Here is a 15162-nt window from a genome sequence, read left to right as displayed (position 1 = left end):
TAGATAAGATTATTGGAAATATCACAATTCAAATTACCTAAAAACATTTGGAAATTGGAGTAAGTTATCATCATCCTTATGATTCATGTGTATTCATTCATTCATTTTACTTTTACAGTATTTCGGAAACGGACGTCCATAGTTACAAAATAAATTGCATAAATAAGTTTAAATAAAAAAGGCAGACACAAAAAAAAAACACCGGTATCAGATAATCTCAGGATCTCCATCATTTTGTGTCTGGATGATTATTAGACTAAACCTGTATATCTTGGATCTCATATATAAAATTAGTGCATTTTAACACACAGTGACATTATATTTTATTCATATCTGTTAATATATACTATATTTTAAAATAGTTTAAAACTGTCTTTTTCAAATAAACAAATGATTTACATTTTCTAATTTCATAATATTGGTCTATATACTCTAGTAGCTAGATCAACTTTCGTATGCACTTTGAGGTCCAGAGAATTTGACTTCAGAAATTGGTTTAGGGTGGTCAAACAATCATTTTTGGCTTGGTTACACATTTTGAAAATGTGGCGAAAGGTCAAAAGGTCAGGGTCAAAGGTTATAAGATCAAACACCATTATGTCCTTAAATCTCGACAACCACTGGTCACAGCGAGGTAATTTTGGTCTCAAATTGATCAGAAGGTATACATTCATATTCAGTCTAATGAAACATTTTAGTCGAAAATGACCGGAAATGCTATTTCTGACCTTTGACCCATAAACCAGGGCATGTCTGTATCTCCGTAACTATTGGCCGTAGAGACTTGAATTTGGGCTCAAATTGTTCGAAATATACATTTAGTTATTTGTTACACATTTTGAACAATGATACAAAAGGTCAAAAGGTCAAGGCAGGGGTTATATGAATAAACACAAATAGGTATTTGTGTCTCGGCAACCACTGGTCACAGCGAGGTAATTTTCGTCTCAAATTGATCAGAAGGTATACATTCATATTCAGTCTAATGAAACATTTTAGTCGAAAATGACCGGAAATGACATTTCTGACCTTTGACATACATACCAGGGCATCTTCTTATCTCTGTAAGTACAGGTCGTAGAAACTTAAATTTAGCATCAAATTGTTAGAAATACACATATTTACATTCATTCTAACAGAAAATTTGGATAAAAGATGATCAGAAATACTATTAATTACTAATCTTTTAAATGAAAAACATATCTACCCAACTTATCATTAGACAGTAATGTTATGCAATAATTGATGCTTAATAATTTCATTATAGGAATTAAAACAAATCCTTTACTGTTTGTAATAATTGTACTTTTGCTTATAATAATGCTAGAAAGTATTGTTGACCCCCGAACGTTCAAACATTTTGAGAATGCTAAAAGTAATTTCTGTAGTTACCCAAATAAAAGCCTCGGGCATTTATTTATTCAGGGAAGGCGTTTATTTTGTTGGGTGTAATAATGGTAACATGTATAATCAAATAAATACACCCCAGATATATATATAAATATATATATATATATAATAAGAATAATAACGAGATTAAACCTCATTCTATCCTGGTGGAAGTACAATCATGTAATGAAAGGTATCGGAGACCACAATAATAGACCAAGTCATTGTCACGTAACACTGTTGCATAATAGTTTTGAATGTCAACGACAAAACTTATACATATACACGTCTGTTCCCAGTGTAGATAATAAAACAATATATATTTCTGGAGATTTATTATCAATACCACTAGAAACTTTGACATGTTTTAGGTACTGAATGCATTGACAATAAAAGCATCAGAAGTTTATCATGATAAAATCATACAACAACACTGTACTACAGTACACAAGGGTGTTTTCAGGAAAGCTGGACATATTGTACAATAGTAATGAAACTATGTATTGGCATTTAAAACTATGCAAAAGATTGTTGTCAAATTTGTAGTTACAAACAAATAGATGATAGAATGAAGATCCATTATGAGTGCAATCGTGTCAGGATAATGATGTGTCATTGTTTTATATCATTATACTGGCATCTGGAGGAGAAGATTCATTTAATGGAATCTATCACTTTTATTTTAAAAGACAGAACCATTTCGTTAAAAAGCATAAAGAGGAAAACGAATCATGTAAAGTACCTTTTATCAGTTGAGAAACGAAATACAATTATTAAAATTAGAGTATTCTTTCAAATAAACGCCACCATTCCCTCCAATAGAACACCATGTGGAATAAACGCCCCGCTACATGCATTTACACAATAATTGTATCACGTCAACACATTTCATTAACTACCATAATCTACAATTTACCAAGCATTTTGACATAATTTTATCACTTTTTTATATTAATTGTGCAGTATTTTTTTACATCTAGGTGGTATTTATTTGATTATACATGTTACCCTATTATACCCCAAATAAAGATTCTTCCTTTCCCCCTAAAAACCCTTTTGAACAATAAATGCCTGGGGCGTTTAATCGGATACATATGGCAAGTTACTTCTAGCATTCTGAAAAGAACTGTTGAGCTTAACGTTTCTATCAAAATGTCCTCGGGGACAGCAATAACTAGTACTTGAAATTAAAACAATTTAAAGTATCAGTTATTGCATAACATTACTGTCTAAGGATAAGTTGTGTAGATATGTTTTTTGTTTGAAACATTAGTAATAGTATTTCTATTCATCTTTTAACCACATTTTCTATTACAATGAATGTAAATATGTATATTTCGAACAATTTGATACCAAATTTAAGTTTCTACGACCTGTACTTACAGAGATATGAAGATGCCCTGGTATGTGGGTCAAAGGTCAGAAATGGCATTTCTGATCATTTTTGACTAAAATGCCATATTAGATGGAATATAAATGCATGCCTTCTGAACATTTTGAGACCAAAATTGACTTGCTGCGACCAGTGGTTGCCGAGATACAAGTACCTTTTTTTATTTGTTCAAATAACCATTGACCTTGACCCTTTGACCTTTTGTAACATTTTTCAAAATGAGTAACAAATAACAAAATATATATTTCGAAGAATTTAAAACCAAATTCAAGTGTCTACGACCAGTAGTTACGGAGATACATACATGCCCTGGGTTGTGGGTCAAAGGTCAGAAATGGCATTTCCGGTCATTTTTTACTAAAATGTCCCATTAGACTGAATATAAATGTATACCTTCTGATTAATTTAAGACCAAAATTACCTCGTTGTGACCAGTGGTTGTTGAGATTTAAGGACATATTTATGTTTGGTCTTATGACCTTTCACCTTGACCTTTTGACCTTTCGCCACATTTTCAAAATGTGTAACCAAGCCAAATATGATTGTTTGACCACCCTAAACCAATTTCTGAAGTCAAATTCTCTGGACCTCAAAGTGCATACGAAAGTTGATCTAGCTACTAGAGTAATATTGTAATGTACAGTATGCCTATAAAAATAATCAAGTATATATTTCTATGTACATTTATTACTATACACAACTCACAATTTATTCATATATATATATATATAGAAATTCAAAATAGCAGCATTACTGGGGATATCCAGTAATGCATAAAACCTTTATTTAATTTCATTATTTATTCGGTCTATTTCATTATATAAATAACTAAAAATCACTGTAGCTAAGCCGGTTGACCCAATCAGAAAGTCAGTTTACACATAAAATACACAAAATACCGTTAAAGCAGGGAGTTGTACAACTCCCTGGTTAAAGCGAATCAAAATGAATGTGAACTTTTCTAATGAAGGCTGATGGCCTTTATATTTCAATTGTTGATTATAGCACAAACTCAACACAATACCCCACCACCGTGTATCATGATTGTATTTCATTGCCTGCAGTACTTGAAATTGATTACCTTTCCATTTTCATAGCATCCAATTATTCTGTCGTCTTGTATCAATAATTATTCATACAAATTGCAAGTGTATACTATAATGTTATTACTATATATTATTACTGTTTCGCTTAAATCTATTATATTTACCTTTATGCCAAATATGTATCTATATCATTTTAAGAATGACATTTATTTATATTATTATATATCGGTTTGTAAATGAATACGTTCATAAATATAGTCATGTTAATAAAAATGATAAGAAATTACAGTTAAGGTGGGTGATTCCCACGAAAGATAAAAAAATAAATCTATTATATTTGTTGTGACATTCTTAAAACTAATGTTCTACTTGAAATCTTAAAGACCCCTTCCCTGCAATTTTGGACGTTTTTTTGGAAAATAATACATATATATCACTTTAAAAACATTAAACCATCTCATTCCTTGTCTTAAATGTACGTTTTATGGTAAATTATGATAAAAAGTGAGAAACAATGCACTACCTAAGTAGCTCGCGGCGATCGACCTCTCGTGGACGGTCTTAGGCCTAGCCTAGCTAGGCTTAGTTTTGTAGGCCTAGCTGGTAAACATCGGTAACGTACGAACATCGTACGCGAGCTATATACCTAGCCTGACGTTGTATAGTTGCTGCATTAATTGTCTTTCTATTTTTGCCAGACTCCGTTGATACAAATTGGGGAAAACCCGGTATTTTCGCTGAAAAGTTAGGAGTCTTCCATTTGTTTTGGCCTCACGATCGATCAAAAAGTGGGCGAATTACAGGTGAAAAACAAAAATATCAATCCGCGCGCAATGCATTTTGGGATTTATAGCGGGCCGCTATAATTATTAGAATCGGCTTATTTTTCACATTTTTAACCGTTTAAAGACGAAAAAAGTTATCGCAATAGGACCATATAGTATTATTTTTACATTAAATATAGTTTGTGATCTTAAATTAGATCTAAAAAACGTAGGGAATGGGGCTTTAATAGGAGTGATTTTTGTTCATGGATCAACAAAAAATGAACATTTCACCCTACTTGTTCTACTTTACTGTAATTGTGTATCTTCCAACACTGTACAATCCTTCCCCTCCACACACCATATTCAAAATTCCACTTTACATCAACATCATTCGTTACATCCTGGAGGTATTTTCCATGGTTATATATATACGAGTGCCAAATGAGTAATACATTGTCATAACATCGGCAAGGATTTGAGACTCTCTGTTGCTTCATGGTTATGGTGGTAGAACAAGTCTTCTCGCATAAGGACTATAAACCGTAGGTCCAGTGTACACATCTGGCTCATGTGCACGTTAAAGAACCTAGTACATCTTTCGAGACGAGTAGGGGGTTACCCCGGTGTACTAGTTCACACACAGCCACTGTCACAAACTCATCATATATATATATATATATACTCTTTAAGGCATCCTGTAATTGGCGATATCGCTGTTGAATGTATGTGAAATAAAATAAAATAAACTGAAAAGAAGAAGTAAACAAGCCACATGGGCCACAGTCAAATTCATGCTGCCATGTACTGGTTTTGTTGCACTGTACACAATTCAAGCTATACCCAGTATAATCCTATCCTTGAGTATTCCACCTCCATGATTTTGGCTAAATTAGGACATAAAACTTATAATGATTGTAATGCAAACCGAGTAACCCCACATTCAACAAATTATATCCCGACTCTCTATGACTATATTTTGTGATATATGGTATTCAATCCTACAAATATTCTGAAATAACCTACATAATTATGACCTAAAAAATACATTTTTCTTTTTATTTTCACTATATTATAAACATTTAAGTTTATGCATCTTACCTCAGTTACTTCCAAGTTTAAAAAATCAACTATAGGAAATTTAAGTCCATTTAAATCATCATCGAGTGAACTGTCTGATATAGTAGATAGACGCTCCATCGTTCCAAATGTCAAAATGTTCACTGAAAATTGTTTTTAACCATTTAAAAATCCACAGTAAGCTGGTGGTAATTCCTCAGAACAGTCAAACAGCCATTAAATATTAATCAAAATATTTTGTAAAAGAAACGAGAGAGTTCAGTTTGAAACAACAACTTATTAAAAAAAAAAGTATTCAATACAATTTCAAAGATGATAAATCTATTCAGAAATTGAATATTAATTGTTATTCGAGAAGTTTAACATATCATCATTTCCAACGGATTAGTCAAAGTTTAGATTTTCATTATATTTCCACTAAAAAAATGTCAACATAAACTTGAAGTAGTGAATGATATCTTGAAAGAAATTATGCAAATGTTTTCCACAGCACAGGTGTAGACAATCAAGATAAAATACACAACCATGCAAACACAATGTCTTTGATAAAACGTAACTAACACTGAAGAAACAGGTCCAAGATCAAAAGCAGGTATTTCTTCTACTTGATCAAATCACTTTAAAAATCAATATAATGAAACAACAATCAAAGTAAAACACTTCCAACCACAAAAGAGATAGTAAAGTAATAATTCTGCTCTGACCTCCAAAACGTAGGATTATAAATCTAAAAAATAAAGCAAAAGCTTATAATATTTAAAGCACAAACATTGTTACAAGAACTAGCTTCTATCAGCCTTGATATCAACAAAATACAAAAGATGACTCCCCACCGCTATAACAAAAGGATGGTTAATTCACATCTGCCGTCATAATAACAAAATACTGTCGTTTGGTAAAATCTACACATCAAAACAATGATGAATATTCGTTTTAGAGATAAGCTGCGTTATCAGCGTTCAAACCAATAGCTGTAGCGAAGAGAAACACAGTACCTATATCAGTGGTAATTACCGCGTTCTGGCTTCCTGTTCTATATCCATTGACGACAATTTACATGCAATCTAAACTCATAAATCATTCGTTATTTCCACAGCTTACTATAATAGAATTCACATAAAAATATTTCTGAAATTTATTCACTGTTTAGAAGTATATAATCTGCTTACAAGTGCTCTAGATATCTTTGAAATGATGGAGGCAGAAATTAGAATTCACTGGGGTAACATAACAATATTAACCTGATATTGTCACAGTTTAAGAAACACTTGCTTTTTCATTAATCCTTGTATGTATCTCTCCACCAATGAGAATGATAGTATTGATACAAACATACATAAAATGATTATAAAATGCGATTTATTCAATGAATATTTTAGTGTTCACTTAAAATAATTCAATGTCATAGATCATTAATGTAAGTTAAGCGGTAGTAAACAAAATCCTTCACGGTAAGCAAGTGCAACCTTGGCTTCCTCGTCGTCGTCGTATCTTAATCAGTGTGTAGCCTCATATAAATGAATCAGTAAACAACACATATGAACTTGTTGATCAGCATTGAACTTAACCTGAAGTTATTAAACAATTAAATCCATGAATAACAACAACAAACCAGAAACCAATATGGTTGTTCCACTCTTTTTAGCTTCTGGAAACCACAGTATATTATAAATAGTGGTGTAGAGCAACTAAATATGGAATCGAGGTGCATTCCGTGTTGTAGATCATGGAACGCTTCCGCAATAGGACTTCTCCACCACTGACTGCTCATTAACAATGGTTTACAAAGCCAACAAGCAGGAAACCTCACCTTGGAATAAAGCTGGTCTATAGCTTAAAGGGACTTTACTAAAAGTATATTCAATCTCTGTTTATATGCTAATCTATTTTATAGCTTAAAGGGACTTCCACAGAAAGTATTCAATCTCTGTTTATATGCTTAAATAAAAATGTCCTCCAGCACAGTTTTGTGCAGTGTTGGCGCCAGCGGGAGGGCTACGGGGGCTGTAGCCCCCTCGTCGGGGAGCCTAGCCCCCACGTCGGGGAACGCGAGTACTTTTCATCGGGGAATATAATATAAAGTAAAAATCATTCGCGTTCACTTCGTAGCTTCAGCGACTAGAAAACTGCGAAGTTCCATTTTTGTTAAGTACGTCGGAGGGCTATTACATTCATGCATTATTGCCAGCGATCTAATAAGCAATAGGTATGCACTTGTCTGGCGGTGTCCCTTTGTACGAATCGTTTAACATTGGGCCCGGCCCATTGCGGTTTACGCGTGATATCATGTTCCACCCAGGGACCAGAATGTGTACTGTAGTTACTTTCCAGGCGAAGTTTACTGATGCGTTACGTCGTGTACTGTGTATCGATAGCAAAAGGGTACGAATTATCTTTGCGATCTATTTTATTGTTCGTATGTTCAATTTTTAAATTTACGATTACCGTGGGGTACTTGAACCTGAAATAGACGTTTTTCACTGTAGGCTCGGCCTACATTACTAAACAAAAAACATGCCATTTTCGTTTAGCCAACATCTTATTATAGCTATAAGTTATTACATTTCCAATGTCCTGTATGTCATGAACTGCTCGTACATCGAAATTCCAGATTCACATCTGGGAAATAAACTGATTTCCCCGACGGAAAATGGTCTACGCTTGTGGATGCATTCCCCTCCAAATAAAAGGTAAAAAGGGTAACTTGTTTAGGCCTCTATGTCTGAATTTTTTTTAAGTATAGGTGTAATTTTTGAAGACCTGCATCTCTAGTTTTCAAAATTGTCTTAGCTCAACCGTCCCCAATTATAGAGCTGGTCATGTATACTTACCGTACATTTTGTTTCATATTTCGATGTACAATATACAGTCAGTGAATTGAACCTACAGCTCTATTTTTTTCAATTTTTTTTTATATCCATGGTAGGGCTGGTTCTGGAGACGTACCGGTATATATCTTGTTTTATGCTTCGAAGTAAAATAAGTTAAATTTCCGGGACCTAGCAACTCTATTTTTCAGAATGTTCTTAGCTCCACCCCAACCATGGTGGGCTGGACCTATAATTTCTTTTCATATTTCAATGTTTTGCAGGGACCTAGCAGCTCTATTTTTGACAATTTTCTTAGCTCTGGTTCTGTAGACTTATAATTTCGTTTCATTTATCAATATGGGCCTATATAAGTGCAATTTCCAGGTACGTAGCAGGTCTATTTTTCACAATTTTCTTAGCAGCTCAACCCTAATGGTAGGGCTGGTCCTGGAGTCTTATATATTTTGTTTCTTTTTTTCGAAATACTATAATCCAATATCCGGGGACCTAAACAACTCTAGTTATTTAAATGTCCTTAGCTCCATCTCAACCTCGGTGGGCTTGTTCTCTGATAGAATTGTAATTTCGTTTTATATATCAATGTATAATTGCAATTTCCGGGGACCTACTGTAGCAGCTCTATTTTTCAAAATTTTCTTACAAATCAGACCATGGATATCTCGCGCATTTACAATTTTCGCACCCCCAGACAGCAACCTGCCTACGTCTCTGCGATTATTACGATATACCTCTTGGCCCGTGGGTAGGTTTTACGTTCGCGTATATTTTCTATGATAGGCATATTGAACTTTAAAAACTTCATTTTTAAATTTGAAAGAATGAATTTACACAGTCATCGTACCGGACCTCTTGCAATGTGTTTTTCACACAGTATTTTATTTATGTACCATACAAAATTGAAAAAATTGGCTACCCTAAATCTGATTAAAACGACCTCAAATTACGCTATAACGTGTTGCTTCCGGGGGCTTCCCCCCCCCTGGACCCCACCAGGGGCCCTTGGCGGCCCCCCTGGCCACCAGCCAAGTGATGCCCCTGGTTTTGTGTAACCCAATCAATCCAATTTTAAATTATGTAGCCTACTGTACCTAATTAACTATGATTTTGGTATTATAATAAACAGAGAGTGCATTTATTTATAGGGGTAATATGTTACTACTATTTAATGTATTCATAGATGTTTTATTTTCTCCATTTAAGGAACATTAGTGTAGTTCACACTCAACAATCTGAGTAAGTGCCTCTCCCTAAGTCAAGTAGATATGTCAATTGGCCTACTTTACATTTCGTTATCTACTGTTTCTTCGTTTAATCAGCTATAATACTTAAAACATTGCTCATTTTTGGAAAATGGTCTCATAATATCCTACTGAGAACACTTAAGGCGTGTTTCTGCTGCCGAGCACTGAATAAACTGTTATTCCAATCATTTTTAAACCACATTTCTTCTAAATTTGTGCATTCACATAACAGTTTAACATGTTTTACAAATTAAAATGTACATTTTAATGTTCATCTGGAAATGAAAAATTATGATATTCCATGACGGTATACATCCGTGGATATACAGAAGTCCAAAGTATATTTATGATAATTCTTCCTATTTTTATGTTAATATTTCTGATCAATACCTTTTACTTTTACCTGAGTCATACGTCTTTCAATTGATGGAAAAGGTAATTAACTTTATGTAAAAAAGGAAATGATTCTAAATCTACCAGAGGAAATTAAAATTATGGAAATTATTTATATTACTCAAACAATCTGAATATACATTTTTTTTAAGTTCAATACTTATTTAGTAATATAATGCTATATTTATAATGGATGATGAGAAAATTGAGTATCGCATGGGAGACTGATATCAAACTGAGATGGTTTGTAAGAGAAGAGTTTTAATAGTCTAAGGATATTGGGAAACAAGGCTGTAGCCAGGAAGGAGGGGGAAAAATGTGATGGGGGAGAACTTTTTTTTCACAAAACGAGAGCTTAGACTAGCACAATGAACTAAAGAGCCTATTATATAGATTAGAAAATATGAGAGAGAAGATAATGGAAATCATTGAGATGTAGTTGATTATGATTAAATGCAATCCATAAAAAGGACAAATAAAAAAAAAGGAAAAATCTGAAAATAATACAAATAGAAGATTTCTAAAAAATAATAATATAAATTTAAATATACATTAATTGAGCATTTTATATCTGAATATTGGATGTATCCTTCTTCAGCTCATAAAATATTCTCCCTATTTCAACTCACAAACATTCATTATTTGTATAAGATACATTACTACTATAAGTAGTATGCACAGACTAATTTATGCTTAAGATATTGCTCACATTTCTTACTGAAATTTTACAAACAACAATATACTGGCTATTTTGACTGGACATATGCATTACCATTTGATCTACTGTCTCGTTAATAAATGTCAAGACAGTTAAAGCTAATGCATACCCAATAAAGAAAACAGCAACTTGGTAGCCATTAACTTAAGCCATTTGAGTCATAATGCAGTCAATATTGATGTTGAAATCATTTGTGTATTTTACTCCGGCATTTTTTATAGCATCGTCTTTTGGTTGGTAGAATGTAGTGTCACCACCACAAGGATGACAACGGAAGTCTTATTTTTGGTGTGTAACAAACTGACAAAATCCATTTATCAGTCTGTCTATTCTATTCCACCTATACTATTATTGGGATCACTATATTTACATATGATACCACTAACTAGCTACCTTTGTTTGCACACACATCTCAGTCAAATTAATAAATGGTATACATACCTCTGAATTCATCACAATGTTTTTTCGTATGATCCGTTTATCAGATTTAGAATGGTGATTGTCACGACACACCAATGTTAAAATTCCAATAAAAAGAAACCAGATGATTTCATACCCATAAAGTACAAGCTCAAAAATGGCTTCCAAAATGGACACCACAAAATGATCACCCATTGGTGCCAATGTCGTTCATGAAGGAGTTCAGAATTTGTGTGTCACACAAAATACAATGTTCTGACTAAAATGAAATGGTGATGCACAGAATCTGATTTTATTCTCAAATGAAATGCGTACTAAGTACAGTTCTTCACAAATAAAATAACTAAAATCTGAAGATCAAACTAAAGTTTTAAAAAAATACATGTTCTGCTCAAATGAAATAAGCTCTTCCAACAAAAATTATCCTTATCAAGAAAAACCAAGAAATGCTGACAATCATGTAAACGTGTGTCAAATCCTTACCAAAAATCAATATACAATATTTTTCCAATATGCGCAACGATAATCAACATATATGATTCCAATAAAAATGTACAAACTCTGGTTGGTATAACAATATGTTATTGGATTAAGTATCCATATTGACAAAACACCAATGAGGGATCTCTTCCGTAGCAACGAGGTTATGTCAAATCTCTAAATGCAAATGACATTTACACTGTTCTTAGCAATATTCGCTCATCCAATAGTCAGATTTATTTAATCATAATAAATGATTATAATATGTAATCAATTGATCAATTAATCAGCTGTCATTGGTCACTGAAGTTTGATTGATGATTTCTATTTGCAAAATGTATATAAACAATATTGATGTGAAACAGATAGAAGATGATGACAGTTACATGCTGTACTACTCAGTACATTATCATTCCCTTCAAAAGTCCCTTCAAAAGATTTGAGTACAAGACAGTTGGAACACTGGTAACAGAAACAGAAACTGTTGTTCTAATTAAAGAAAATACAGCAGTACTAGAAACAATCTGATTTTCTTCAAAAACAAAAGTAAACACTGGTGGTACCAAATACTCTGCAGAAGCTACTGTTCACACTGATGATAGAAAATATAAATACTATCTAAGAAAGTTATTTTCTTCGAAACACATTACCTGAAAGTTCAATATCTTTAGAACACCAGTAACAAATCACTGTAATTTCTGTTTACTATGGAATCCTGAAATGTTATAAACTTTCTTTACTTCCAAAAAGTTCTAGGAAGTAGTAATTACGGTAGTCTGAATCAAGAAGTTGTTGGTCACTAATTTCCAACCTTGTTGACAGAAGAAATCCTCCAAAAAGCTGTATATTCTTGCAAAAAACTATAAATACCAACTTTTTCCAATTACGTAGCAAATCTGTTAATCAGCAAGTCTACTACTTTTACTTTCTTGCAGATCCAAATTCTTCCAAAAACTAAAACACAACTTGTTCCAATTAGGTAACAAGTTCCAAAAGTTAGCAACCTACTATTTGGTTTTCTTCCAAAAAATTACACAGTATCGACGAAGAATAACTGTTAAAGTTGCTGTCTACGGTACTTAATATTGTTCATACACATGAAGCCAGCATGATTATGCTTCACACAGCAAGTTTTAATAAGGTGATAACAGTATACAAGTCTTTAATTCACCCAGGAATGTTTAAATGCTTTTAGCAGTTTGGTGGTTCTTATAGCCTGTAGCCAAAAACCTTGTTAATATTCGGATTAACATCTCAGCTAATGTTACAAGGTTTTAAATCAAAATCTTGATGAAAGTTTACGGTAAAAAAAGAACAATATTTTACAAATTAGTGCGAGTACAGCATTTAAATTTCAATCTGGATTAGAAAAAGAGCCTATTTAACAATTTCAGAAAAGATGTTTTAAACATTGATAAAATAACGCAATATAAAAATGTATTGTGTAAAATGTACAGAATTTGCTAATGATGTCCTAATGCAGTAAACTGAAACAAGCACTGTAATTACTGTTTAGTAGTACAGTACCTAAAGTAAGAAATTAGAATTTGGCCAAGATTTGGTAAATTTACTTATACTGTAATAAGAAAGTACTATATTTAGAACATGTGTGAATTCTTTAAATAAACTCTAAAATTGTTGAACAAAAAATTAAATGTATAGCAGAGAAGCTTGTAAAGCCTATAAAACAATCCAATCACAAAAGCCTTGAACGCTATTATATCACACTAAATTTGAATCTACTACAAACATTGTTTCAACTTCCAAAGTTTAACAAGAGTACGAATCCACAAGATCTCTTCATCACATTAACAGGGAGATATCTCATTAATTAGCAAATTTACTTCAACTGGTTTTCCTTTATAAAAGCATCAAGAAGTATAAATGTGAATCCTTCCAGCAGCTGATATGCCCTTGAAACTTTCGCCCTAAAAATTATCACTTGTTCTTCTTCAGTTCTTGTTAAAATATCAACTAATTTTGTAGTAGATTAGAAACGATTGGTATACTGTTTCTCTCACTTATTTATCTGCCAATGGGAAATGCTTTTAATACTATGAGTAATCATTCACATAGATTTAAATTCCTAGCATACTTTATGGTAGATAAGATAACAGAGGATGCAGAGGATGGAATCTCATGACAGAGACTTTATGATCATTCATATAGTGCGGAACAAGAATCAGTGGTGCGGAACATGTACATGATGCTTGATTAGCTCATCTTTAATTTCATCAAATTGAAAGATAACATCTCAAATAACAAGATAATGTTCTCAAAGTTACTACAGTATTAAACCATGGAGGTATAGCAAAATTAGGCCTCTGTGTACTCATTACATTACAGTATAACATTTATTTCTCTTTTCTTTACTATGTGATGAATGAATTTATAAATAAGAACGGCAAAACCCAAAATGCGAAAACTTGTGAAGGGCTGCCTAAAATAAAGTCCAACTAAGAGCCAGAATCTTACTGAATTCAAAATTGGTATCATATCCATAAATCAATCTGTTTGCACTTGAGAAGTTGATCAAGTCTGTATGAAATGCAGGTCCTACATGATTACATAATTTAAAATAACTCTTGTAAAGAAGTTACTCAGAATGTTGCAGAGTTGAGAGGTTCAAATTAGAATTTTCAACATTGTAAACACTCTTTATTTTTACTGCTTCTGTTGTTCAGTTTTCAAGGCAATTAAAAGTTGGTTAAACTAATTTCAAGTTCAAGTTCAAATTTATTCACATAATGCAAACATATACAAAATATAAAAGATACAAGTGGTTGGAAATTAAGTAAATAATAGTTGCATTATGCCTGGGCCTGGAGAATACCATTTAAACCCCAAGGGGCTTTAAGCCTGGATCCACCAGAAAGAATAAAAAAGTTAAAAATAATAATAATAAGCATAAGGTGAAGGTTAGCTACTGACAGACAGGGACGGACATGTACGACGATACAAACACGACAAGGACGACAGGAAGGACAAACTGTATTTATATGATTTGCCTAATTAAATTTAATTATAAGTTATTAAATATGATCAAAATAATTAATTTACTTTATATTTTGATATTAGATAAGATTTGTAGTTTATTTTTAGAGTATTATTTGTTTTGCTATTAGTTATTGACGGATTAAGAGAGTTCCAGAGTAGGGGACCGGTATGTAGTATAGAGTTAAGTATTTGCTTACTGTTATAGTTTTTGGAAATGTAGTTGTGTTTGCGTTCCTAGTGTTATATTTGTGTAGTTCGTTATTTTTAGTGAAGAAACCGTTGAAAGTGGATGGTAGTTTGTTATTTGAGTACCTAAACATGAAGAGGGCAGTTTGCAATTTATTAATGTCAAAAATGTTTAGGGTATTTAGGGTGTGAAAAAGAGGTTTAGAGTGGGAGAGGTATTTTGA

The 15162-nt window shown here is 32.6% G+C and overlaps 1 protein-coding gene across 5 annotated transcripts in view; it reads right to left on the bottom strand.

Moving 5' to 3' along the window:
• LOC140050974 (ras-GEF domain-containing family member 1B-like) overlaps positions 1 to 15162 on the bottom strand; it is a 77656-nt gene that overhangs the window by 48435 nt on the left and 14059 nt on the right. The window contains exon 1 of one of the 5 annotated variants that reach the window (XM_072096013.1): positions 11297 to 11658. The exons of 3 other annotated variants lie outside the window; for them this stretch is intronic. In XM_072096013.1, coding sequence (XP_071952114.1) covers positions 11297 to 11470 — 174 coding nt within the window. In that variant the 5' untranslated portion in view covers positions 11471 to 11658. Of the gene's footprint in view, positions 1 to 5693; positions 5882 to 11296; positions 11659 to 15162 lie in introns of those variants that run through there. One more of the 5 variants, XM_072096014.1, reaches the window with a different exon arrangement.

Source organism: Antedon mediterranea, chromosome 6, assembly GCF_964355755.1.
Source record: "Antedon mediterranea chromosome 6, ecAntMedi1.1, whole genome shotgun sequence".
NCBI classification, from domain to species: Eukaryota; Metazoa; Echinodermata; class Crinoidea; order Comatulida; family Antedonidae; genus Antedon; species Antedon mediterranea.
Note: the sequence above shows the minus strand (reverse complement) of the source record. Positions and strands in the feature narration are given on the sequence as shown.